The sequence below is a fragment of the Mustela nigripes genome, chromosome 2, assembly GCF_022355385.1.
Source record: "Mustela nigripes isolate SB6536 chromosome 2, MUSNIG.SB6536, whole genome shotgun sequence".
NCBI classification, from domain to species: Eukaryota; Metazoa; Chordata; class Mammalia; order Carnivora; family Mustelidae; genus Mustela; species Mustela nigripes.
Window position 1 is genome coordinate 158,971,375 of NC_081558.1, and position 24,520 is coordinate 158,995,894.

The 24,520-nt window shown below is 40.8% G+C and overlaps 1 protein-coding gene and 1 pseudogene across 3 annotated transcripts; one reads left to right on the forward strand and one right to left on the reverse strand.

Moving 5' to 3' along the window:
- Window positions 1-379: 379 nt before the first annotated feature.
- Window positions 380-24,496, reverse strand: QTRT2 (queuine tRNA-ribosyltransferase accessory subunit 2). 3 transcript variants are annotated; one of them, XM_059391940.1, is made up of 9 exons: window positions 24,315-24,496; window positions 19,617-19,773; window positions 18,802-18,857; window positions 17,005-17,081; window positions 15,224-15,436; window positions 9,563-9,762; window positions 6,840-6,991; window positions 4,586-4,703; window positions 380-2,532 (listed from the first exon to the last, which is right to left on the reverse strand). In XM_059391940.1, exons 2-9 carry the CDS (start codon window positions 19,733-19,735, stop codon window positions 2,301-2,303), a joined length of 1,167 nt encoding a protein of 388 aa, XP_059247923.1. In that variant the 5' UTR covers window positions 19,736-19,773; window positions 24,315-24,496; the 3' UTR covers window positions 380-2,300. The 3 variants fall into 3 exon arrangements, with proteins under 3 accessions (XP_059247923.1, XP_059247924.1, XP_059247922.1); XM_059391939.1 differs by having other exon boundaries at window positions 381-2,532; window positions 19,617-19,837; window positions 24,315-24,493; XM_059391941.1 differs by lacking the exons at window positions 17,005-17,081; window positions 19,617-19,773; window positions 24,315-24,496.
- LOC132010190 (large ribosomal subunit protein eL8-like) lies at window positions 12,224-13,029 on the forward strand (annotated as a pseudogene).
- Window positions 24,497-24,520: the final 24 nt, after the last annotated feature.

Below are 24,520 nucleotides of genomic sequence, written 5' to 3' on the forward strand. Positions count from 1 at the left end.
AGGCAAACTACTGAACCTTCCAGAAATTCCTAGTAGGCCCTCAGGCAGGCTACTCAGCCTTCCTGAAACCCAGTTCTTAACAAAGGAACAATATCAACACCTCATAACCGCGCTCTGAGGGTCAACAAGATATATAAGGAGAGCATTTACTAAGGTGTCCAGTACATTAAAAATCCTCTCAATAGTTTATGGTTATTATTATTTTTATTATGTGCTAGCATGGCCTTAAGGTCCCTAATTGTATAATTTAAAGAGACAGATACATTGTTAAATCTCCTTGGATTCTGCATTTAGTATGAGTGCACTTAAAACAATGACCGCAGATGAAATAAATGTAGAAAAAAATTCTTTTCCAATGGAGAACATTTCTAGTATCATGGAAATTTAATGGTTTGCTTAATAGACTCACTACTATTTACAGGAAACAAGACAGTATATTTTTTTAATTAAAAATATTTATTGGCTATTGACTTTAACAGACTTACATTAAAGGAAAAAACCATTTTTTCCAAATGTGCTAATAAGAAAAAGACCCAGAAAAATGAACAATGCTTGAGAAGACTATCCAGTATTTTGAACATAAATAAAACTCAGAAATTTAATATGGATTCTGGGATATTAATATTCCTCCAACAATGGATTTGGCATTGAACAGGAATATAAACATATGAACAAGTCTAGTCCAATATACTTCAAAGCAAGCAGATCCTTGAGAGCGGATACTCTTTCTTAACTACGTTTGCCATTCATGGAGGAGAGATTATAGGAATGTCAAGGACATTCCTGACCATTAATTTAAAAAAAAAAAAGATATCTAACACATAAAAATATAGTAACCACATAATAATTAAAAATGATGTTCAGTAATGCCCTCTGAAATGGAAAAAATAGCAAATTATAGCCTAAGAAAGTAAAACAAATATATTCCATGCGCCTACAAAAACAAAGGTGTTTTTTGGGTTCTGTTGGCTGCTTTTACAAAAACTATGTGTGGATATACTCTTACAGAAAACACGACAAACAGAGAAAAGCCCAAAGAAAATAAAAATCACCTGTCACATCAACATGAATGTCACTCCTCTGGTGAAAGCAGAAAAAACTCATAGAATTAGAGATGATCCAGGAAGGTCTTCCCAGTCTCAGGATCTGCTGATGCCAACTCACCAACCACTTCTGAAGTCACAGCCTGAACCTCTTTTTTGGCTCTCAAACGTCTCTACTGTTGCCTGATTCCCGGAACCACTCCATTTTTATACCAGGCCAACAGGGATCAGGATACAAGAAGGCTGCAGAGATAATCTAAAACTTTTTTCCCCCCACATTACAGCTAGATAGAATCTTGGAAGTTCATGTGGTCTTACCCCCTTGCCTATCCCCGTTTGTTCAGAAGGAAATAGGCATGGAGGGGTAAGTCATTTGTCTGGTGTCATAGCTGAGCAGAACTGAAACCCAGTCTTCCAATTGCTGGGCCAGGGCTCTGTCCAAGTGAACACATGGTGAATGAATCTCCCCAAGTGATGGAGCCACAGTTATTATGTGGCGAGACTATTAATGAGCCTGAAGGGTAGACCACAGCGGATCTGTCTGATCAGACGAAAGCATCTAGGCAAACTTTTGGCTCGTAAGGGGCAACTACATGGGCTCTCGGGAGACAAGTCACACGTAGATCATGTGGTCAAATGAAGGCATGTGCCTGGGGCCAATTGGTCCTAGGAGTGATGTGTGAGCCCCACATCCCATGAAGACATGAGCCTAGTTAAGTCACAAGAGCCTTTTCTGATTGATTGCAGCAGGGAGACAGCTGGGAAGGCAGAAGTGTCCAAGATGCTCCTGAGAATATAAGGATTAAAACTATGAAGCTCTCAAATCAGCCAGATTCCTTTTACAGTCAACAGGCATGCGTCTACAGAAGTCATGCTGCTCGGGACCAATCATCTTTTCAAGCTCTGATCCAACTTCACGAACCCACATAATCTCATCAACCCCACTTCAAGGCTGTCCCTTCACAACCAAAGCTTTTGTCTTTGACTAATGAATCTCCATTTGCTAAAAGAGTTAGCACTGAAATACTAAAGGTCATGGTTCAGTTCTTTCTGATCAGTCTGGGTCACTTAAGTCCTGAGAAGAAATCTCTTGAGCCTCAAGTGGGCAGAGTTTAGTTCAAACGTTCCTTATTTATGGGCAGATCTCATTCTCCGATATAAATGGTTAAAGCCAAGTTCATTTCTTGTTCTCTTCTTCCCACATTCCAACAGCAGGACAGGCTCAGTGTGAAGAGTCAGACTCGCGTGTGCCAGGTCTCAAGATGCTTGCCTGCGGATGAGCTCTTTCAACTGTGCCAGTCTGTCGCTTTTTAGTGCTTCCCGGATGGAGTGGAAAAATCCAAAATAATGTTCAAAGTTGTGCATCATGAGCAGGACCCCAGCCAATAGCTCGTTGGTCACCAGCAGATGGTGGATGTATGCACGAGTATGATTCTTACAGCAGTAACAGGAACATCCTCTCACAAGTGGATCAAAGTCCTCCTGGTACCTGCCAAAGGAAGTCACAGTGATAGTCCAAACAATTAGGACTACAAGACATCCACAGCCTAGGCTATCTATTCGGCCAGTACATAAGCAATAATTAATAACCTCATTGGCAAATATAGTGCTGAGCACCTGCTTAGGATGACAATGTGGTAACAAGTTAACCTAGAGCATGATGAGTCAGGAAACTTGGGAGTCTTCTTCCTGACAGACCTAACCTCCTGGACTGAGGCTTACAGAGAGCATCGAAAGCCCCGGGATCACTCCTGCACACTGAGCTTTGTTAGTCATAGTGTAAGGGCACACAGTGAGAGTAAATGCTGTTCTGAAGCATGACACACTTCTCACCCTCGCCACTAGAACTAGTACAGAAGACACGGTACGACCTTTCACTCCCAGAGTTTGTGTGTGTGGGTGGACTGCAAAGCACTTTGACATATACTGTCTTACTGAATCTCTGCAACCACGTTTGAAGACAGGCATTTTTACGGTCATTTCCCAATGAAGACCACTAGGGGGTTCGAGAGGAAGGCCTCCAGAGCTATAGAGCCTAGGCTTGATGTCTGGCTCACAATTCACTTGGGCATGTCACTTACTGTCCCTCTGTATCTGTTTTCTCATCTGCTATGATAATAAGTGTAATAACAGCATCTACCTTAGGGAGTTATTATAAGAATTAAATGAATTAATATAGCAAATGATTCTCTCTTTCTCTGTCAAATAAATAAATAAATAAAATCTTTTTAAAAAGGGGGAGGCTGCTTGGGTGCTCAATCTCTTGGGTGTCTGCCTTCAGCTCGGGTCATGATCCCAGGGTTCTGAGATTGAGCCCCACGTCCGTCATGCTCCCTGCACAGTGGGGAGCCTGCTTCTCCTCCTCCCTTTGCCTGCTGCTCCCCCTGCTGCTCTTTTTCTGTCAAATAAATAAAATCTTAAAAAAACAAAACAAAACAAAACAACCGAAAGGATTTGGACATTGCTGGGCACCTACTAAGCTATACTTAACACATACTACATATGTGTTACTTTTTATCAGCTATTAAAAAGAAGTTAAGGGGTGCCCTGCTGGCTCAGTCAGTAGAACATATAACTCTTGATCTCAGGGTTTTTGAGTTCAAGCCCCACAGTGGGCATGGAGCTCACCTTAAAAAAAAAAAAAAAAAAAAGGAAGTTAAATGATCTGACCAAGGTTACAGAGCCAATGAGTAGTGCTAGGCTCTGAACTTGAACTCTAGTGCTCACAATAAGAAAACTACACTTTCCAGCTAAATCTATAATGTGAGGGAAGTTTAGTAGTAATCCATTTATATTACCCTACCATTTGAAAAACAGAAATGAATCTCCTTGGCTATTTTTCCAGAAGTTAAATGAGTAAACATCACCACTTCAGACCTACAATCAAGAAGTCCCTATAGAATACAAATTAGACCTAGGCTTTTCATATTCTTTTGTAAGTTTTCAAGTCTGTACTATTCCTAGATAGATATAAATTAAGTCCGAATCCCTAGAATGTTCCTTTACATAAGACCAAAAACACCCCAGCACTAAAGTAAGAACACCAAACTCACAGAAAAACCTCTCAGTGGTTCACTAATAATTACTACTTTGGCCCAAATACAAAGTTATAAGGTCTCTTAGTTCATTTCCCTCACAGAGGGAAATATTTTATTAAGATTTATAATCTGTATATAACCAAGATGACTTAAGTTCCTTAGAATTGAAATGCTTTGTTGTTTTTTCTCTTGAAATCTTTATTTTGCTCTGACATTATTTAAAGTAATCAGAAAGAGTAAAAGACACCAGACAATGGATTTGGTCTAATCTTTCTGACAGTTCTTCTAAAACAACAGTTATCTAGCCTCGGTTTTCTGACATGACAAAGTACACAAATTCATCTGCAGAAAAAACAAGTTTTTCTGGAACTGAATTTAAGAAGGCCCAAATAATATCCAACTATAAATATTTTATGAAGTCATAAACTGAAAAGGGAACAGTTACATAAACTTTTAAAACAGATTGAAATTAAAAAGAAATCAAAATCTAAAAAAATTCCTTACTTTTTTTCCTTCAGATTAATTTCAAATGATGTCATTTCTTGGTTGCAACTGGTTGTTTTAATCTTCTTTGTTTGATCCACATATTTTATTTCTTCCTGTATCCCATTTTGTTGTAATACTGAAGGACAAACCAACAAAAAGTCTTGAATAAAAATCAGATACAGACTGGCCATTGCGAGATTATTTTAGTTATATTTTATGGCCTTTGACCTTAAAATTCCACTCATAAGAATTTATCCTAAGGAAATGACACAAGAAAAGTAGTAATATGAACCAAGATGATCACTGACATATTCTCTATAATATCAAAACTTGGAGATTCAACAATGTCTAAGCAAACTATGGTTACAAGTAGATAATATATAATCTTACCGTCAAGGAGTGATTTTAAGAAAACAGTTGGGGAGAGAGAGAGTGTGTGTATGTGTGTGTGTGTGTGTGTGAGTGAGAGAGAGAGAGAGAGAGAAATTTGTGTGTATATACTGGAGTTATGTCTTGTCATCATATACACGCAAATTGTGCTTTATAACTGCTTATGTTCCAAATAGATTAAAAGTAGAATATGGTTTTAATTTATGTATTCTATATGGGGACCCTAGCCTTACATGGAATTCAGATTATCCAGAACTAAACGAAGACTTGAGTTGTTCCCTTTGAACTCTTTAAGAAAGAACATTCCTGCATATATAAGGAAAACACCAGTCACTATGCAGAGAGCGAGCTATTTTGAACAGGGGCAAGTAGAGAAGTTTTACTGGAAATGAGTAGTTAACAAACTCAGGGCAGCCCAAGGGGAATGGGCAGACAGTCCTAAGGAGGTAATTTTGTCCAGATCAAAGGAAAAAGAGAAGTGACCTGAGCATTGAGCAGAGGGCTGTTATAATTTTCCTGCCATGAATTTGCATGCTGATGTGGGAAACCACAGTAATGCCCTGGCTTTCTGGAAAATCCTTATCCTAGGGGGAACTATATTAGTTCCTGCATTAGGCAACTTACTCCTCTATAATTTTCACTTTATAATTGACAAAATACTTTAATTTACTACATATACACATATACACCTATGATTAATAATACTTCTTTAATGGAAAATGTTCAAACTATTTCAACTTTTCTAATCATAAAGAAACAGCTTTCTCTAGCCAAAAAAGGAATTTGTTTGTTCTGGAGAATGCATATCAGGTTCTTAAGTTTTGAATATTCATGGCACAGAATGATTAACAGTTACCCATGTCCTTGTGGAGATACTTAGGTTTGTAAATGAATATTTTATAGTATTTGTGGTATGCTTTTCTACCCATATACATTATGTTCTAGTCAGTTTAAAGGACAACAAAACTGACCCCCTGTATATAAGAATCTGACCAATCTGATTTGTTTTGTTTCCAGAAATAATTCAATTTAGGTTAATGGTTAGGTTGCTTTACAAAACTGTTAACATCTTCTGGATGAAATTTTAATAACTTGTGGGGAATAAAATGAATCTTTAAGGAAGTCTCTGGCCCATGTTAAATGTAAGGCCAGAGGTGACAGAGGTAGAATTCAAAGGACAGCAGGAAGCAGGGAAGGAAATCACACCTGTGAAGGCCAGAAGGCAGGCCAGGTGTGCAACATTCTCCAAAAAACTTGGTAGTTTTTCTAAGGGATCCTGGCCCATAGCCATCCCAATTCTTTTTCCACTGTCAGTCAAATGTTCAGACTCTGAAACTGATATTCATGACTTCTGAGTAACTAATCAATACAAGAAAATGGTGGTGCTTCAAGGTAATATTAGCTTTCACATCTCTGTGTGTTTAAAAGAAAAAAAAAAAAAAAAGCCTAAGTAACACTAAGATCAGAGGGGGTGAGAAACTCCCTGTATTTTGATAGCATGGGGTTTGCAAAAAGCAGACAAGAAGTCTTCTGTGAAAAACTGAATTAACTTTTACCAAGTAGTTCAAAGGTTTTCTGTTCCTAGATTTTCATCACTATTCACTTTGAATGTTCTTTTTTCAGGTTGTTAATAGAAAGGGTTTTGTTTTTCTTGGTTCTCACTCTAAGATCACTCCCTAATATTGAGCTAGAGGTATAGCACTAAGGACCCGGTTTTGTGTGCCAACATGCCAGAGCATACAGATAAGAAACAAACATGGTAGTTTTATAAAAGGCTGGTGTTACAGTATGTACATATTTCTGGCTGTGACTCAAGACCAATAATGAAGAGGAAACAGAAGAAACTTGAGAATAACAAAGAGACTAACTTCAGAAGACCTACGTGTCTCTTCAGGGTTTGGCTGGTAATCAAAGCTGAAAGTCAGGGCACATCCCCGCTCTGTCACTTGATAAGGGAAAAAACTCTCAAATAAATCCACTCCCCTTTCGATACACTCGAGAACCTCATCTGGCCGGCTGACTCCACAGATAAGCCTGTGAAAACAATAGTAAGAACACTGACATGAGGACAATGCTAGAAATGGAAGCAGAGACTCTTCCCAGAGGGCATTAAAAGTAGTAATAACGAGGGAACCTGGATGGCTGAGTCAGTTAAGTGTCTGATTTTGGCTCAGGTCAAGGTCTCAGGGTCCTGGGATTGAGCCCCACATTGGGCTCCCTGCTTAGCAGGGAGTCTGCTTCTCCCTCTCCCCCTCTTCCCCTATTCCTCTACCTCTCCCCCTGCTAATGTGCACTCTCTCAAATAAATAAAATCTTAAAAAAAAAAAAAAAGTAGTAGTAATAATGAAACCCACCAATCACGGATGGATGGCAGGCAACAGAAAGAAGGGCTTTGGCAGCAGAGAGACCTGGGCTCGAATCCCAGTTCTGCCTTTTATTCACTTATTGTACTACTTTGGGAAGGTTTCTTAACCATTCTGGGTTTTAGTTTTATAATCTTAAAAACAGGAGCAGTAATACATACCTCATAGATTTGTTGTAAAGATTAAGGAGGTATTTGAAAAAGCACACTGTCAAGTCTCCGGACCCAAAGAGAAGTTCAATAAAGGTTAGTTTCCTTTCCCCTCCCACTCCTTCTAAAGAACCTTCCTAGGCTTCAACTGAATTTTACACCCTATCTAACTACTATACAGATTTTTTTGAGAGTGCAAAGTTATATGTCAACTATACATCAATTTTTATTTTATTTATTTTTTTAAGCTTTTATTTATAAATGACAGAGAGAGATGGGGAGACAGGAAACACAAGCAAGGTGAGTGTGAGAGGGAGAAGCAGGCTTTCCACTGAGCAACGCGGGGATAGATTTCAGGATCCCGGGGTCAGGACCTGAGCCGAATGCAGATACTTAGTGACTGAGTCTCCCAGGTGCCCCTATCAATTTTTAAAAAAAAATTTTTAAAGAGTGCAATTGTGTGTTTCATTTCCCCCTCAAATCTTTCCATGTTTAAAGTATATTTGCCTAGAATTTTTTATAACTGGTTCAAGAAAGACATTTGTTATCTACTGTATTCTTCATAGGTTCATTTACAAAGCAACTCTTGCTCTCAGACTTTCAACTCTGACCATAAGATCTAAGACTCTATTTGACTTTCTTTATTCTTCTTTTATTTTCTCCATTAATAAAAAGTCTGCATGTGGAATGAGATGGCATTTTCAGAGGGAACAGGTAAGGCACTCTGGGAGCGATCATACCACTCAGCTGAGTTTTGCCACTAAAACAAGAGGGGGAGGTGCACTAGATCAGGGTTGGCTGGCTGGCTGGCTGCTATCTTTTATGTTTGTTTTTCTACCCATAGTCCCTTTTATGAACTGGCAGAGAAAAGCTTACAGACTCCCTGATTTCTAAGGGAAGTCCAAAAAAGGCTTATGTAATATTAAACAACTCAAACACTTAAATATATGCCGGTTTTTCTGACTAGTTTCCTTCAAATAATGTAATGTTTTAGAACTCCTCTCCAACTGAAGCTGTCATTTATACGCACATATAGAATGAAAACAATCCCAGCTCTCAAATCCAGTAACAGACATCTGTGAGCACTTAGCTCAAATAAGTCATAAAATGACTAGAAATACTAGTGCTGAATTGCTATCTGCACCAGAACAAAATCAGCGCAGGATGGGGAACAATGAATACAAGAGAGCTAGGTTAAAGCTATGGGGTAAGTGCTGCCCGGACCGCTGGAAGTATCTTGCTTTGGCTGAGGTTTCCAGGGTTGTATGCATGCGTAAAAATCCATCAAACTGTACCTAGATTCACACACTATTGTAAGTTATACCTGGATTTTTTTTTAAGTAGTAACATTTATGTATGCTATATACCATCCAACAACCCGAGGGGCATAAAACAGCATCCTATAATAGATCTGTAGGAAAAAAGCATGAATATTCATACCAAGTTGGATGAAAGACTAGGGTTTTAAAACAAAAAAGAAAAGAAAAAAAAGAAAAATATGGGTAATCTAATAAGACATCAGCTGCACTTAGAACCTTGGGATTTTGAGCTTTGAAACTTGCAGATTGTTTCTCTACACCAGTACAGAGTGTATCCTATTTATGGAAAGAACTAGCCCCATTAGTGTTGCCAGTCCTGTTGATTTCAAAAGTGACTTAGCTACCTGCCTCAAATCTAAGAACTTCTTCAATGTCCTTATTACTACAGCCCATGTTCACTCTGCTAGACACCCCAGATCTGTCCTCAACTTTCCTTGATTAAGGCCAGAGTTCCACATGATTTTATACCTGTCCCCAGGCACCATGTAACACTGGCATAAAAATGAGAAAAAACAGATAACAGTTTCCCTCACTTATGAGGATCAAATAAACTAATTCACTTGGCGACTGTCCTCATCTACGTTCTGAAATCAAAAGCAGGACAGCCGTGATGGAAACTCCCCCGATAATCGGCCTCAGCAGACTCAGCCCAGAAAGGCCATAATCAGTTCATCAAAAGACATGTTCACGTAGAGACTCTGCATAATACACAATCACCAGCACTCCTGCCCTGAAGCCCCCGAAGCGTGGCCTGTGCCGTAACTGAACACTAGCCTTGGTTTGTCCTCTGGCAGCTCTGCAGTGACTGATGACAGCAAGTGCAGTCTAGTTTCCAGGGTTGCTGGATTCCCTTGAAAGCCATCCAGAAGGAAGCCGCCTACGGGCCGCTTGGCTGTCTCCCGTGCTGATCTCAGCCTCTCCTCCATCACGTCTCCACCTTCAATCACTCCAATGATGGCACTTCTCTGAAGGACCTAAGGGAAGAAAGGACTGAATGCTTTTAACTGTTTCCAGTAGTGGAGACCTTTGTTTAAATGAACTTCACATGGAAGAGATCTCGGTGCAGCTGCTACAGTTGAAGCATGAGATGGAGCTCCCTCCTCCCTTGGAACCTTGCGGGCTCCAAAACACACAACTTCAAAGCCACCCAAACAGGTAAGAAAAGACTGAGGAGAAATTGAGTAATCGATACATGCAGTCATGTTTGATCTTAGGTTAAATAAAACACACACTGAGCAAGTATTATGAGAGGGAAAGGACAAAAGGATCAGTTTTCATTCATTTAAATAACTATTCAGGCCTGCTTTAGGTTTGCTACCCCCAAGTCTCTCCATTAGAAAGAACTTTAAGAACTCTGTGGTTGGGATAACTTACTATCTGTTCGGAAAAAAATCAAACTACACCACACACCATTCTCAAAAAGAAATTCCACGTGGCCCTCTAATCTAAACATACAAAAGAGTTACACAAATCTCAAAAAGATATATTCAAGTTTTTATAATCTTGGAGTAAGGAATGTCTCCCTAAGCAAGCTAAAGCTTACAGAAAAGGCTAATGTATTTGAATACAAAACTTCTCTAGTGAAATATACTCTCAACAAAGGCAAAGGAGAGCTCACTACTTATTGGAATAGACAAAAACTTATGCCATGGAAAACTTCTAACAAATCTTCTATGGAAATGACAACCCCATCGGAATCAGGGCAGGTATGTGAATATGAACTTCAATAATACCAAGTAAATGTGAATGCCCCATACACATATGGAGTGCTAACCAAAGCTCACCAGGAAGGAGATACAAAATGGAAATAGTTAGATACCACTTTTGTCCATCACTCTGACAAAATAGTTAAAAGACAGAGAGCAACACTGGAGGTAAAAGTGTTAGAGAAATGCCACATATTCTGATAATGAGAGAGAGAACAGATTAGTTCAGCTTCTTGGGAGCGCTAGTAGACAATATTCTCAAAATGTCAATTCTTTTATCTTTACGTCCTAAAATTCCACTTCTAAGAATTATTCCTACAAATATATTCATTCATATGCATCAAGGTCTATTTACAAAACCTGGAAACAACTTAAACATACATCAATAGAGCAAAGGCTTACAGGAATTCTGATATATTCGTAGTACGGCTTTCTATGCAGATGTTAGAAATAATGCAGCAGATATAGCACTATAGGCACTGACAGAAAGAGTTTTGAGCTATTGCTAAACAAAAACAAGCCATTTCTGAACATATGATCATACTCATGTAATGAAAACCCCATACAGTAAAGCATATATAAACACTATGTGTATGCAACTAAGAAGTAAAAATGCAAAGCAACAGTGGCTCTCTGGTAGAAGAGAATGGGAAGAGAGCCTGGAGTGCTATGAAGAGGGAATTCCGCATCTCAGTTTAAGTAGGACGGACATAATCAGAGAGAACATTTGGGACTGCTGTACGAAGAATGATTTAAGAGTGAGTATGGCTAAAGGATACGTGGAAGGCAAGTTTAATAATTCGAATGAAAGACGAAAAGGACCCAGTCTAAGGGAGTGGCAGAAGAGGACCCAGTCTAAGGGAGTGGCAGTGGGTGAAGGGGAGGGACAGGATCTGAAACTTCATCAGAAGGTATGATCAACAGGGGCGCCTGGGTGGCTCAGTCAGTTAGGTGTCTGCCCTGGACTCCGGTCATGGTCTCTGGGTCCTGGGACTGAGTACCATGTCAGGCTCCCTGCTCTGCTTTTCCCTCTCCTTCCTTGCGCATGTGCTCTCTCTCTCAAATATATAAAAATCCTTAAAAGAAAAAAAAAAAGGTACGATCAACAAACTTGACTGATTAGTTGCCCGTGGAGAGGATGAAAAGTCTAGGATGACGGCTCCTGTTCTGGAAGTCCAGGGAGATGATGGGAAGAGCAATGACAAGGAATCCTAGGAAAACAGTGGAGGGTGATGCAAGATGGTCATTCTGTTTTGTGCATTCTGAGTTTGAGGTCAGCAGCCACTGAGGACACGTATGCAACAAATGTGACTACCCAGGCTGGAACTGTGGACACCTGGCACACTGCTGCCACTCCCCACAGCAGACATGGCTGACAGATACTCTCTTCCTGCTGTGCCCAGGCATGGCTCCAAGCACCGTAGGATGAAATCCATTTGCCTTCACTGGCCTAGGAAGAAAAGAGAGCCTACACCAGAATGCTGGAGAGCTTCAGTATTTAAGGGCATTCAGAATAAGAAGATTCAGTGAGTAAAAAAGGAAGAAATCACAGGAAAAGGGAAAGATGTATGCAGATATACAAAGCAGGTAGTTACATGGACCTGCCCCTAAATGTGTTTAAATGTGACTGGCACAGCCCTATCTGAGAAACCCCCGTTCATGGACACAAGAAGTATAATCATATAATTTATTGTTTAAAATGGAACACATGTGCCCTTCCCACCAGCCATCCAAGATGCCAAAAGGAAAGAAGGCTAAGGGGAGGAAAGGGGCCCTGGCCCCTGCTGTCATGAAGAAACAGGAGATCAAGATGGTCAATCCCCTGCCTGAGGAAAGGCTCAAGAGTTTTCGCATTGGACAGGACATCCAGTCCAAAAGGGACGTCATCTGCTGTGTCCAATGGCCCCGCTACATCCAGCTGAAGCGGCAAAGGGCTTTTCTCTATAAATGTCTGAAAGTACCTCCTGCAATTAACCAGTTCACCCAAGACCTTGCCCCTGGACCACTAAGCTACTCAACCGCTAAAGCTGGCCCACAAATACAGACCAGACACAAAGCAAGAGAAGAAGCAGAGATTGTTGGCCTGGGCTGAAAGAAAGTGGCCAGCAAAGAGAATGTCTCCACTAAGATGTCACCTGTCCTTCCAGCTGGGGTTAAGAGTCACTACCTTGGTGGAAAACAAGAAGACTCAGCTGATGGTGATTGCACACAATGTGGATCCCATTCAGCCTGTTGTCTTCCTGCCCATCCTGTGTCATAAGATGGGGGTTCCCTACTGCATTATCAAGGGGAAGGCCAGGCTGCAGCATCTGGTCCATGGGAAGACCTGCACCACTGCTGCCTTCACACAGGCTAACTTAGAAGACAAAGGACCTCGGGCTAAGCTGCTGGAAGCTGTCAGAACCAACTACAATGACAGATATGATGATATCTGCCATCACTGGGGAGGCAATGTCCTGGATCCAACGTCGGTGGTTCACACGGTCAAGGTAAAAAAAGGCAGAGGCTAAAGAACTGGCCACCAAACTGGGTTAAGTGTGCACTGCTGAATTTTCTGTATGTAAGAGTAATAAAAAGTGCTCTTTCAAAAAAAATATGAGACACATGTAAGCATAAAAGGGGGCGCTGTTAATAATCATGTCAAGACAACAGCAGATCATAGGGATAGAAAGAGGGACCACTGCCCAGCAATAATGTGAAGTGTAACACTGACTAGCATGGAAGAGGGACTTGAGGCTCAGCCGGCTATTCTAATAATCGTGCCATCACACTCCCTGTCCTCCCTTCTACTCATGGAACCATTACTCATCCTACAAGGATAATCACTGGCTCAAAACAATTGCTAGTGAGCAACACTAACAATCAGGACCCACGGCAGTGTCCGCATGCTGAACTCTTACTGCAGATACCCAGAGTTCTATTCAGAATGACAACCAAGTTTCCCCTATGATTTTATGTATACTAACTTTATCAGTCAATCACATTTTTTATTGGTACACTCAAGATAACAATGTTCCTCAATCTCAGGGCACTTGCCATTGTGGGACCTGACCACTGCTCAGGATTACTCCACGTAAGTGATCTCAACACTGAATTCTCCCCTCCGCTCGCACCTTCTCTTCTCTCACCAGCTCTGCTATCTCCTAGTGACTGCATCCTTTCCCAGCTTCATTCACTCTGCTACCAGGCTCTCTGGTCCACCGCCACAGCTTCATCCTCCCCAGCCCGACATAACCAGCCACCATCAGCAAGCATTTACTGAGGGCTTACTTATGTCAGGTATTTGGTACAGGATGGAGATACAAAAAGGACATTCAAAAATTGAGTTTAAGGAGGTCACAATCTAATGAAGACAAGCACACACAGAAATCATTGCACTACGAAATAACTGGAGCTATAATACAGTCACGTCCAAATTAAAGGAGGTGGCTGAGGATGAACAGAACTTCCTGGAAGGGTCAGGGACAGTTTCCTAGAATGAGGAATGGAACACAATTGAGCCGGACCTGGAAGCAAGAGACACAATATGGCTGGAGATAAGAAAAAAAGAAATAGTCAAGAAGGAAGTTCGTGTACAGCCCCAGCAGAATGAAACAGGGTAATGCCTCAGGGAACTGCGGGTGACTAAGAAGGGCCACAGCCACAGGAGAAAGTGGTTGGCACTGAGTTGGAGGAATAGGCAGAGGCCATGTCACATAAGAGTTGAAATAGAGAGTCATTAAATTCTCTTTGGGAAATCGATATGGGATCCTATTTGTGTTTTATGAAGATCTCTCAGATAGCAGGGCTGGAGATGGATTTGATGGAAACAAGAAGAGACAGAATAATTAAAAGGTAATATCTACATAAGAGATGATGAGGTTATTAAGCCTCAAGGTGGCGATAAGAAAGATGGGGAGATGGGGGCAGATCCTAGATATATTTAGGGAGATGGAATCGAGAAGAAGCAAACCACTGGATATTAAACCGGGTATTAAAAAGAGCCTTGAATGTGGAATTTAAAAAACAGAACAGATGAACATAGGGGAAGGGAGGGGAAAAAATTAGACAAAATCAGGGAGGGAGACAAAACACAAGGGACTCTTAAACTCTGGAAAACAAACTGAGGTTTGCTGAAGGGGAGGTAGATGGGGGAATGGGGTAACTGGGTGACGGGCATTAAGAGTACATGTGATGTAATGATCACTGGGTATTATATACGACTGATGAATCACTAAACTCTACCTCTGAAGCTAATAATATACTCTATGTTTATTAATCGATTTCTAGTAAAATTTTTTTAAAAAGGGAAGACTCAAATTGCTGGGCTGAGGACCTTGGTTGCTACTATGAACTGAGACAGGAAAAGGTTTGAGGAGATCAGATACTGAGTTTGAGGTGCATGTGAAGGGATACTCTAGTATACTCTAGTAGAACTCAGCTGAAGTCCACTTTATGTCATTCTGAAGCCACACAGAGCAAGCTTGATTATCCATGCAATTTCAGAATTATTCAGCAAATAAAACCAAGGTGAGGCTGCCCAGGGAAAACACCCAGAGTGGGGCGAAAAAAGAGCCCAAGACAGAATTCTAGAGAGTCAGGATACTTGTGGTTCAGGAAAAGAAAACAGGGGAGTAAGAGATCAGGAATTGAGAAGCAGAGAAGCAGGAGGAGCAGAGAAGGCAAGAGTATGGAACGTAAGTAAGCGAGAGTTTCAAACAGAAAGGAGTGGTGGGCAGTGCATCCTTACCTCTGACTCTTCCTGTAGCCGTAGACAATTATCCAGGAATAGAAGCGATCGATCAACAGACTTTCTGGCTCTTTTTATGGAAGTGGCTTCCTCACAAGATGCCTCTCCATCTGAGAGACACTGGAACCAGTCTGGCTGAAGGGCCTGCTGAATTGCCATGAACTTGGAAGCAGTCATTTCCACTCTTCCCCCAAGACCCCACACGGACACAGACTGCCATGGAACAAAATGATGAGGAATCAGCAAGAGTAAAATGTAAATCAAAAGGAAATAGTAAAATGATAGAGCAATACTAAATTTAATTCTTTATAAATGGAGAGATGGTGGCATTTCATTATGTTAGACATGGAGGATAGAAGCTTCCTTTATTATATCCTAATTCTCTGAGCACCTTATAGCTCATAGAGAATCCATCCATGGCCACACAGCCAGCTTCTGAGCTAGTCCCAAGAATTCTTTGTTATACTTTTCCAGTTCAGTGTTCCATTCTCTGAGACCCCACCCCATGCATGTTGTCCCTAACAGATCCACAGACTGATCTTTCTCTGTCTTTGATCACATTGTTCCTTTTGGCTGAAATGCCCTCCTCCTACTTCTCTGCCTGGTAAAATACCATGCATCCATCAAAACAAAGTTCAAATATCATCTACTCTATTGAGCCCCCAAAACCTATCTGGGCATAATCCATCACTCACTCTTCTAAGCTCCTACAGCAATTTGTACTTACATCTTTTATAGAACGATAGTACTGAGAATCCCAATTCATTTTTGTGCCCCAAAAGCCTAGCCTAGGGCTTCATACATTAGTGAAGGTTAGTAAGTGTTTACTGGATCGAGTTAGATACAGATACAAAGAAATCAGAATGTACAGAAGCATCTCTATACGATGTTCTTTCTTTGGTTACTCCTTCCCATATAGTACCTTTCTTCTTAGAAGAGACTGACAAGGACATAAATGGGGAAGTCACATAGAGTCTTTTTATTCTGGCCTAAAGCTTAAGAACATCATTTAAATGAATCCTCTCTCCCTCACAAATGGGGGTAGATAACTGAGGTAAAAATATTCTTTTGGATTAAAATTACAAAATAAAAAGAAGGTAAAGCAGAATAATTTAAAATAATTCATCTCAGGTAAGATTAACAGGCATCGCTGACATCAATAAAGTGGGTACAAGAAAAGTAGTCGCATTTGTAAAGCAGGAGCACACACGGAGGACTTGCCAAAACGCAGTCCTCAAGGACAAGACCATTGTGCCATGTCTCAGGTGGAAACTTTTAACAAAGTCCTTTTGATACCGTTCTTCGCTAGCTAAAATCTCTGGCTGTGAACCCAGCTTTTTCAAACGCTATTCTAAAAGCAAGCAGTATTATACCGAGATTCTACTATATATAGTCATACATGTGATAACACTCATCAGCAACTTTCCTAGCGCTTCCTGAGGTTGTTAAAACTGCAAATAAAGCATGGCATAAAAAACTAGTGCTTTCTACCATCATAGCAATTTCTTTTTTTGCCATGTACTTGACCCTCTTTCATCCCCCAATTTTTCGTAAGAATGAAAATGCTGAGGCTATATTCCTCACCTTAACCCCGTCTGCAGGCAGCCCTACTTTAATTCCTATAAACCACTCATGCCATTACATTCATCGAAGTAAGAAGAAGGTATAAAGGGGCCAGGAATGGGCTAGCATCCCAGGAAGTGGGATCTAGCATTGAAAGGATACAATAGGCTGACTTTTAAGACAAAGCTGCAGCCCTGGAGGCCCTTCTGAGAACACACCTTGTTTGTTACATAACCGGCTGGGCAGGGGCTGACTGGATCATGCAGGGAACAGTACAAGAGCAATTCCGGCATGCCTGTACAAACATAAAAAAGAACTCCTGAAAGCACTTACATCAACAATTGCACTGTGTTGTAACGGACAGCAGCCTCATATACGTACTGCTGGATAAAGCATCTCTAGATATAGTACCCTGTTCATAATTATAAGAGGCCTGTCAATACGAATGAAAAGATTACCTTTAAAATCTACTCATTTGAAAAAAGAATTAAATGTTCGTGTCTAACGACTAATGAATTACTACAAAGGAAAAGTGTATCTTAAAGTACACAATAAAAATGTTTAGTGGCATGTTGACCCTACTAGATTTATCTTAAAAAATATATAATATCAAGTATGTTCATTTTAGGTACCACTAGCCAGTGGAAAAGACAAAATGATATGGTCAAAAGGTAATCTCACTAATAATAAAGCCATCCCACGTCATTTCTGTCCATTGACCTAGGAGCAGAATTACAGGGAAGCTACAAGGCACTGAAAATGGACTGAATTCTCAGTAAGTTTCATTGACTCAAGATGACAATTTCTTGGGTTCTTTAGTCAAAAACACAGTCATTTAAAAAAAAATTTTAAGTGCTTACTAATCCATATGTACTTAAATTTCCCATGGGAAATTCTCATTTCCCATGCTACCTTACATTTTCATTTAAAAAAAAAAAAAAAAAAAAAAGATTTCACTGAAAAAAGGCCCAGAAAACAAAGCAAGCAAAAAACCAAACAAACAAAAAAACCCAACTCTGCAGTTCTCCACCTATTTTCCCACAATTTCAATTATTATAGTTATCTCTAGAAAGCTTTTTAAGCTATTTTCACTTAATTATATGCTTGTATACTTTAAAGCTGGTTTTAAAATTGGATTCAGCCCAAGGAAAACATTACATAAATCCTTCTACTTAAAAACAGGGCCTTGTGACCAACGAGTCATCATGCAATTCCCCAACAGAAGCAGAGGACAGAAAAACCAATGGAAACAGAATTTTCATTCACTTAAATGAGTCTTAGATATTGGGAGACAGCTCAGGACAAAGTAGTCTGCAGAAGAATGGATTCTCTAGTTGCCAATGTGAAGCTTTTCCTATAAACAAATGGACACACGCATCTCCATATAAAATCTATTTCTGGAACAAAAGAGAATATTAACATACCAGAATACAGCTACAGATAAACACTTCATCTTCGGCTTCATCTTATGTTTTAGGCTCAACCACGGCTAGACTGCTTTGGATCTTAGGTATATCCCATGCAATTACTTACCTCTGGGTCTCTGCTCTGTGCCTGGGATGTCTGCCTACACCTCTCTATCCCCACCACCGTGCCCACCTCCCGAACTGGCTAACTTCTACTTTTCCTTGACTCAGATAAAGTACCCCTTCTTCCTCCCTTTCTCAAGAATCCTTTCCTTAGTCTGACCTCTGTCCACATGAACCCTACAGCAAGTTATGTGCTCCTCCCTCTGGCCTATCCTGGTACATGTACACATTCCTAATCCTGCAAATGAGGTCCCTGCATCATACTAGAATTACGTATTTATCTTTATTCCAGACAGGCTCTGAGTTCCATTAAGGAAGCAACTGTTCCTACTCATCTTTGAATCCCCAGTGCATAGTTCTTAGATGCCCAATAAATGCTCATTAAACTAATGAATAAGTAAATGTATGAATAAAAGATCAGTCAACAGCACCTCCAAACTTCAAATTAATACATCACAAGGCAAACACAAATAACCTAATTTTTACCTATAAACTTTCCAATTCCTTCCTTATATTCTGCCAAGACTTCATGGTGTTCTGTCCTATAAGCAAAACAGAAAAATACATAATAATGAATCATTCTACAGACACTATGCAACAATTGGAACCTACTTCTCTGTACCCAAACAAGTTACATGACAGTAAATGTGGTCTTGAACAACAAAGTACACCATTATTCGAGAGTCCCAACCCATTAGGCTGTGTTCATTAGCTAGAGTACAGGTCTTCAATTTACAACTAGTTCGGGGTGAACAGAAATTGGCAAAGATCAACCACTTCCAAATGCCTGGATTTTCTTCTTCCCCTCTCCCCTTTAAAATCACTATTATTAACACAATATTGCAGAGTTATTTCATCATACAGCAGGTTCTTCAATTAAGCACAAAGCTAGTACATACATTATATAAAATGATCTAACTTCATTAGTTTTGTTTTCATTAAGCAGGACTATCAAGTACAGGTGCAGACACAGGGAAACGTCTAAGGCTGGTACATGAAGTTAGCCTCTAGAGTCCAAGTTTAGTGCATTCCCTGCCCTGTCACCTCTGGGAGTGGCGGCAATGAGGGCCACCATCCTGGCACCGTTGGATCAGAGGACTAGTGAAGCAGCTCTGATATGTAGGTCTGGCCTTCCAGATTAGGGCCAGATGATGTGTAACACTTGACATCTCCTGATTTCAGTCTCAAAATCTATAAATTTTGTGCATATAATCAAAAAAGTCTTTTTCTTCACTGCACCTTATTGAGGTATCTGAACTGCTGGCAGAGTTGCTATTTAAGTGATTGGGTCTAACACTTACAACGAGGACAGCGTAAGCTGAGCCATGGCAGGAAGCCCATGGATAGTATGCAGTGTCTGATGGGTCAGGTGTGGGGCAGAGCCGGTCTTGGTGTACAGAAGGCAGGCTGGAATGTCCATGGTCCGGTCCCCTGCTTTGCCCAGGTTTTTTATTTTTCCTAGGCGACAGCCATTAACAACCTTGGTAAGACTCAGCTTCATCCTAAGAGATTCCCCTAGGTCCTGATAAGAAAAGAACAGTAAATTCAGGAGTTCCATGACCTCTAAAGGCTAAGCACTTTACAAAGCAACCTACACGATGATGAATGACAGCATTCATTACTATTTCTATTACTATTATTACTATTTCTATTTCTACTATTATTACTATTACTATTTCCAGTCTACAACTGTTTTAGATATTAGGAAGAAGGAAACGGAAGAAGATAGAGAGTAAGACAACTTCCCCACAAAGACCCAGAGCAAAATGATGACATCAACCACATTTAAATTCAGTGGTGGAATTTTTATCTGCACTGATGAGAATCAAACAAATGGAAGGACAGGAGTAAGGACTAGTCACAGAAAGAGTGTGCACTCTTTTGTCAAAGGCTAGTTTTCAGCCTTGAAAATGTGTATAGAAGAAAGCCACACTGTTTAGGCCATATTAATTACTAATTTGATCCAATTTTCCATTCTCCAATTTGAGAGAATACCATGCAACATAACAATTTCTCCTAATACGTTGTTAAATAAAGAAAGCAGGTTTCAAAACAGTGTCCTGGTGTTTACTAAATCATATGGAACAATATACATCGAAAGATAGAGATTATCTCTGAGAGTTGAGATTATTTTCCAATTTTTTCTCATATGGTGTCCAAATGAAGGTGAGAATACACATGGAGCATACATGCAATTCATGAGCAGTTCAGTATTACTTTTTATCAGGGATCTTGGCGGACTAGTTCCTGGTCCTTTTGTGTAACAGCTCTGAGGCTGATCTTGTCCATACAGCTAGCACAGATCCACCCTTAGGGTCAGGCTCAAACAAACCATCTCAAAGACTGAACAATAAAATCAGAATCACATTATTTAATCTGAGAACCAAAAAAGGAAGGAGGACCAGTTACTGTATTCATGCCCCGTAGGGTACCACACAGGAATCCAAATGCCACGTGAGCATATTATCTGGAATAGGAAGCGTAAGTAATGATTAGATATGGAAAGAAAACTGAAGGGAAACCCACTGGTTCTATAATACAACCAAATCAGATTCCCCAAGGTTAAACACAGGCACTCTCCAAGAGAGAAGCAGCACCTAAATCTGGAAGCCCAGACTCTTGGCTTCCAAGACTTAGCTTTCTCTTGGGGACCTTTTAGACCTATCTTTGTGGAAGGAAAAAATGAACATATTCTAGGAGTCCCTATCTCCTAACAGAAGAGTTTCAAATGTGATTAATCATCTGCTCGATTCTGAAAGCATTTTCTCTTATCTCCTTTTCCCGCTGTTCCCTCAATTGAAGAAATAGATGTCTTCATTCTTAACCCAAGGTCTGGTTGGGAGCTCTAGAGGACATTGGCCACCATGTTCTTAGATGCAGAGATGGGTTCTCTTGTGATACAATGCACAAAACTTTAATCCCCATATTTTTAAAGATAAAATTCAAAATCCTCAGCTTAGTGTACTGAACCCACTAGGTCAGCTAGAGAGGAATATCTACTTGGCTCTCTCCATGGTACAGGACTCTGATGTACTCCCATCTGCTGTTTGGGGCTTCTTCTTCTTCTTTTTTTTTTTTTGAAAGATTTTATTTATTTATTTGACACAGAGAGAGAGATCACAAGTAGGCGGGGGGCGGGGGGAAGCAGGCTCCTTGCCAAACAGACAGCCCAGTGCAGGGCTCGATTCCAGGACACCGAGACCATACCCTGAGCCGAAGGCAGAGGCTTAACCCTCTGAGCCACCCAGGTGCCCCTGTTTGGGGCTTCTTAAGAGTCCCATCCTAATGACAATAAATCAACATGTCACCAAAAAAAAGACAAACAAGGAAAAGTAGATGGCTGCATTTAAGAAAAAGTATTATAATAGATAAATTGCTATTGTCAGTGATCCTCTGTGTCATGAAAATGAATACAACTATTAGAAGGCATTAGGAAATGCCTTTCAACTGGAAATCAATATTTAAAAAAAAAAAAAAAAGCATGCAACTTTGCCCGGAGCTAGAAGAACCACACTATCCTTTCCCCATTCACTGTTCAGGTTATGGTAATTTTTTTTTTATTTTTATTTTTTTTTATAGATTTTATTTATTTATTTGACAGAGAAATCACAAGTAGGCGGAGAGTCAGGCAGAGAGAGAGAGAGAAGCAGGCTCCCGCTGAGCAAAGCGCCCGATGCGGGGCTCGATCCCAGGACACTGAGATCATGACCTGAGCCGAAGGCAGTGGCTTAATCCACTGAGCCACTCAGGCGCCCCAATTATGGTAATTTTTATAAGTGCACCAATTCTCTAAGGGCTCAAATACAACAAGTTTTTATTATGGAGTAATGTAAACATAAATATGCACATACACATATTCATGTACATTTTTTTAAAAACATGTTTTGGGAGGGATATAATCTAAACCAAGCAAATTTCTCAAGAAACAAACCAATAGTCTCCAAAATATCAACTGACTTTTATTTGCCTTCGTCATCACCCTCTCCTCTGTGGGTCACTCACTGTAAGTATCTTCTAAGATTTGTGCTGTTATGCTTTTTTTTTTTTTTTTAAGACTTTATTTACTTATTTGACAGATCACAAGTAGGCAGAGAGGCAGGCAGAGAGAGAGAGGGAAGCAGGCTCCCCGCTGAGCAGAGAGCCTGATGCGGGGCTTGATCCCAAGACCCTGAGGTCATGATCTGAGCTGAAGGCAGAGGCCTTAACCCACTGAGCCACCCAGGCGGCCGGGGATTTTCTAAATATACATTCACACTTCACTTTTACAAACAGAGTTTCTGGGGAAGTCTTAACGAAAAGCCATTAAAAAATAATCTGGAAATGCTTCACGGAAAAAAGTTTATCACTTTCAGGATAAGTGATAAACTGCCAATGGATTATGCCTTCACGAGGACTAACAGAGATTCCCTGCACCTCTGGTAGCATTGTACCTGTCCTAACACTTCCAGTGTCCCATGTGCCCTGCCACGCCCCAGCATTCCCTCAGAAGAAGGGATTTCTAAAATTTTTTTTAGATGAATTCTCTACAGACTGTCATGACTGTGATATGCTAAGGGAAAAGAGCAAGCTTAGGCGAGCACATGTTTCAAAAGAAACAAAACCGTTTCAAAGAAAAACCGTATATATATTTATAAATACACAAGTAAACATACATGCTACAATGTTTGTATATGCATAGAAAAAAGTCTGAAGGACTTCTAAACAATATGGTGCATTGAGTTGACTCAGAAAGACACAGAAATGATGGACTTTAAAATTCTAGTAACCAGGGATGGCTGGGTGGCTCAGTCGTTAAGCGTCTGCCTTCAGCTCAGGTCATGATCTCAGGGTCCTGGGATGGAGCCCTGCATTGGGCTCTCTGCTCAGCGGGGAGCCTGCTTCTCCCTCTCCCACTCCCTGTGCTTGTGTTCCCTCTCTCGCTGTCCTTCTCTCTCTGTCAAACAGATAAACAAAGTCTTTAAAATTTTTAATAAATAAATAAATAAGTAAAATTCTAGTAAACAATAAGGCTCTATGTGGGGCTCGATCCCAGGACTCTAGGACCATGACCTGAGCTGAAGACAGAGGCTTTAACCCACTGAGCCACCCAGGCGGCCGGGGATTTTTTTTTTTTAATGGAAACATACCACAGGGTATGTACTTCTCTACAATTTGCTTTTTCCCAGGAGGAAATGGATATCTTTCCTGGAGAAGAGACACAGAACTAACTTACCCTTTTAAAATAACTACTTCATAATATTACATAAATTGGGTGTGCCACAATTTATTCAAAAATCACCCTTCTGATGGACACTCAAGTTACAGAGCAGGTCCTGTGATCTCTGCAATAGTATGAGGACACAACTTCCCTGATCTCATTTTAACCCTTCTGAAGTCTAGCTTAGTTTATGTTTCCTGGCAAAGCGCTATGTTTATATTGATTTTTCTTCGTTATGACATTCCAATGATGTGGGTTTGCCAATGAGTAAATCCAGGGTCCGCTTTACTAAGGTTTCCTCGGGCCATAGAGCCACAAAGCTGAGTCCAAGCTCGCACTGTAAACCACTGCCCTGCCTGACAAACCCACGTATCCTAGGAAGTACTGCCTCCGGGGACATCTAAGTTCAGTCAATAAGGATGGATTTTTCTTCACTCCATGGGCCCCCTCCAGTGGCCCCGACCTCACGAAGCCCTTAGCAGAAGGATTCGAGATCGTCCCCCAACCCTCCTAAGTATTGTGTGCAGGCCAGAAAGCACTTCCGGCTGAGAGCCTGAATCTTGAGCAGAGGCCGGTAATGGAAAGGAGGTCCTTTGCTTCCTGAGATGCAGTGCAGCTTACACGATTTGGGAGAATCTGGACTTTGAGAAGCCAAGATCCTCCAGGACAGCCAGAAGAGGGAAGGCGAAAAATGTCAGGATTCTAACTACAGTTACTGCAACACAACTAGTACGCGTCTGGGCGCGACGCGACTCATCCACCCGTGGTAGCCCTCACTCTAACAGGAAAAGGGGGCACTTACCTGCACACCTCCCAACTTGTTTTCGCCTTCAGACCCCTCAAACTCCTCTTAGTTCCCCACCACGTGTCCGGCTTACAGAATTCTCGGCCCCCTAAACCACCGCCTCCGCTGCTGAGCCAATCAGGGAACACTGCGTCATCACCGGGCGCCAGGAAAAGGCAAGGGCGATATCAAAGCGAGCTCTAGTGACTGCGCTGCGGCGGGGC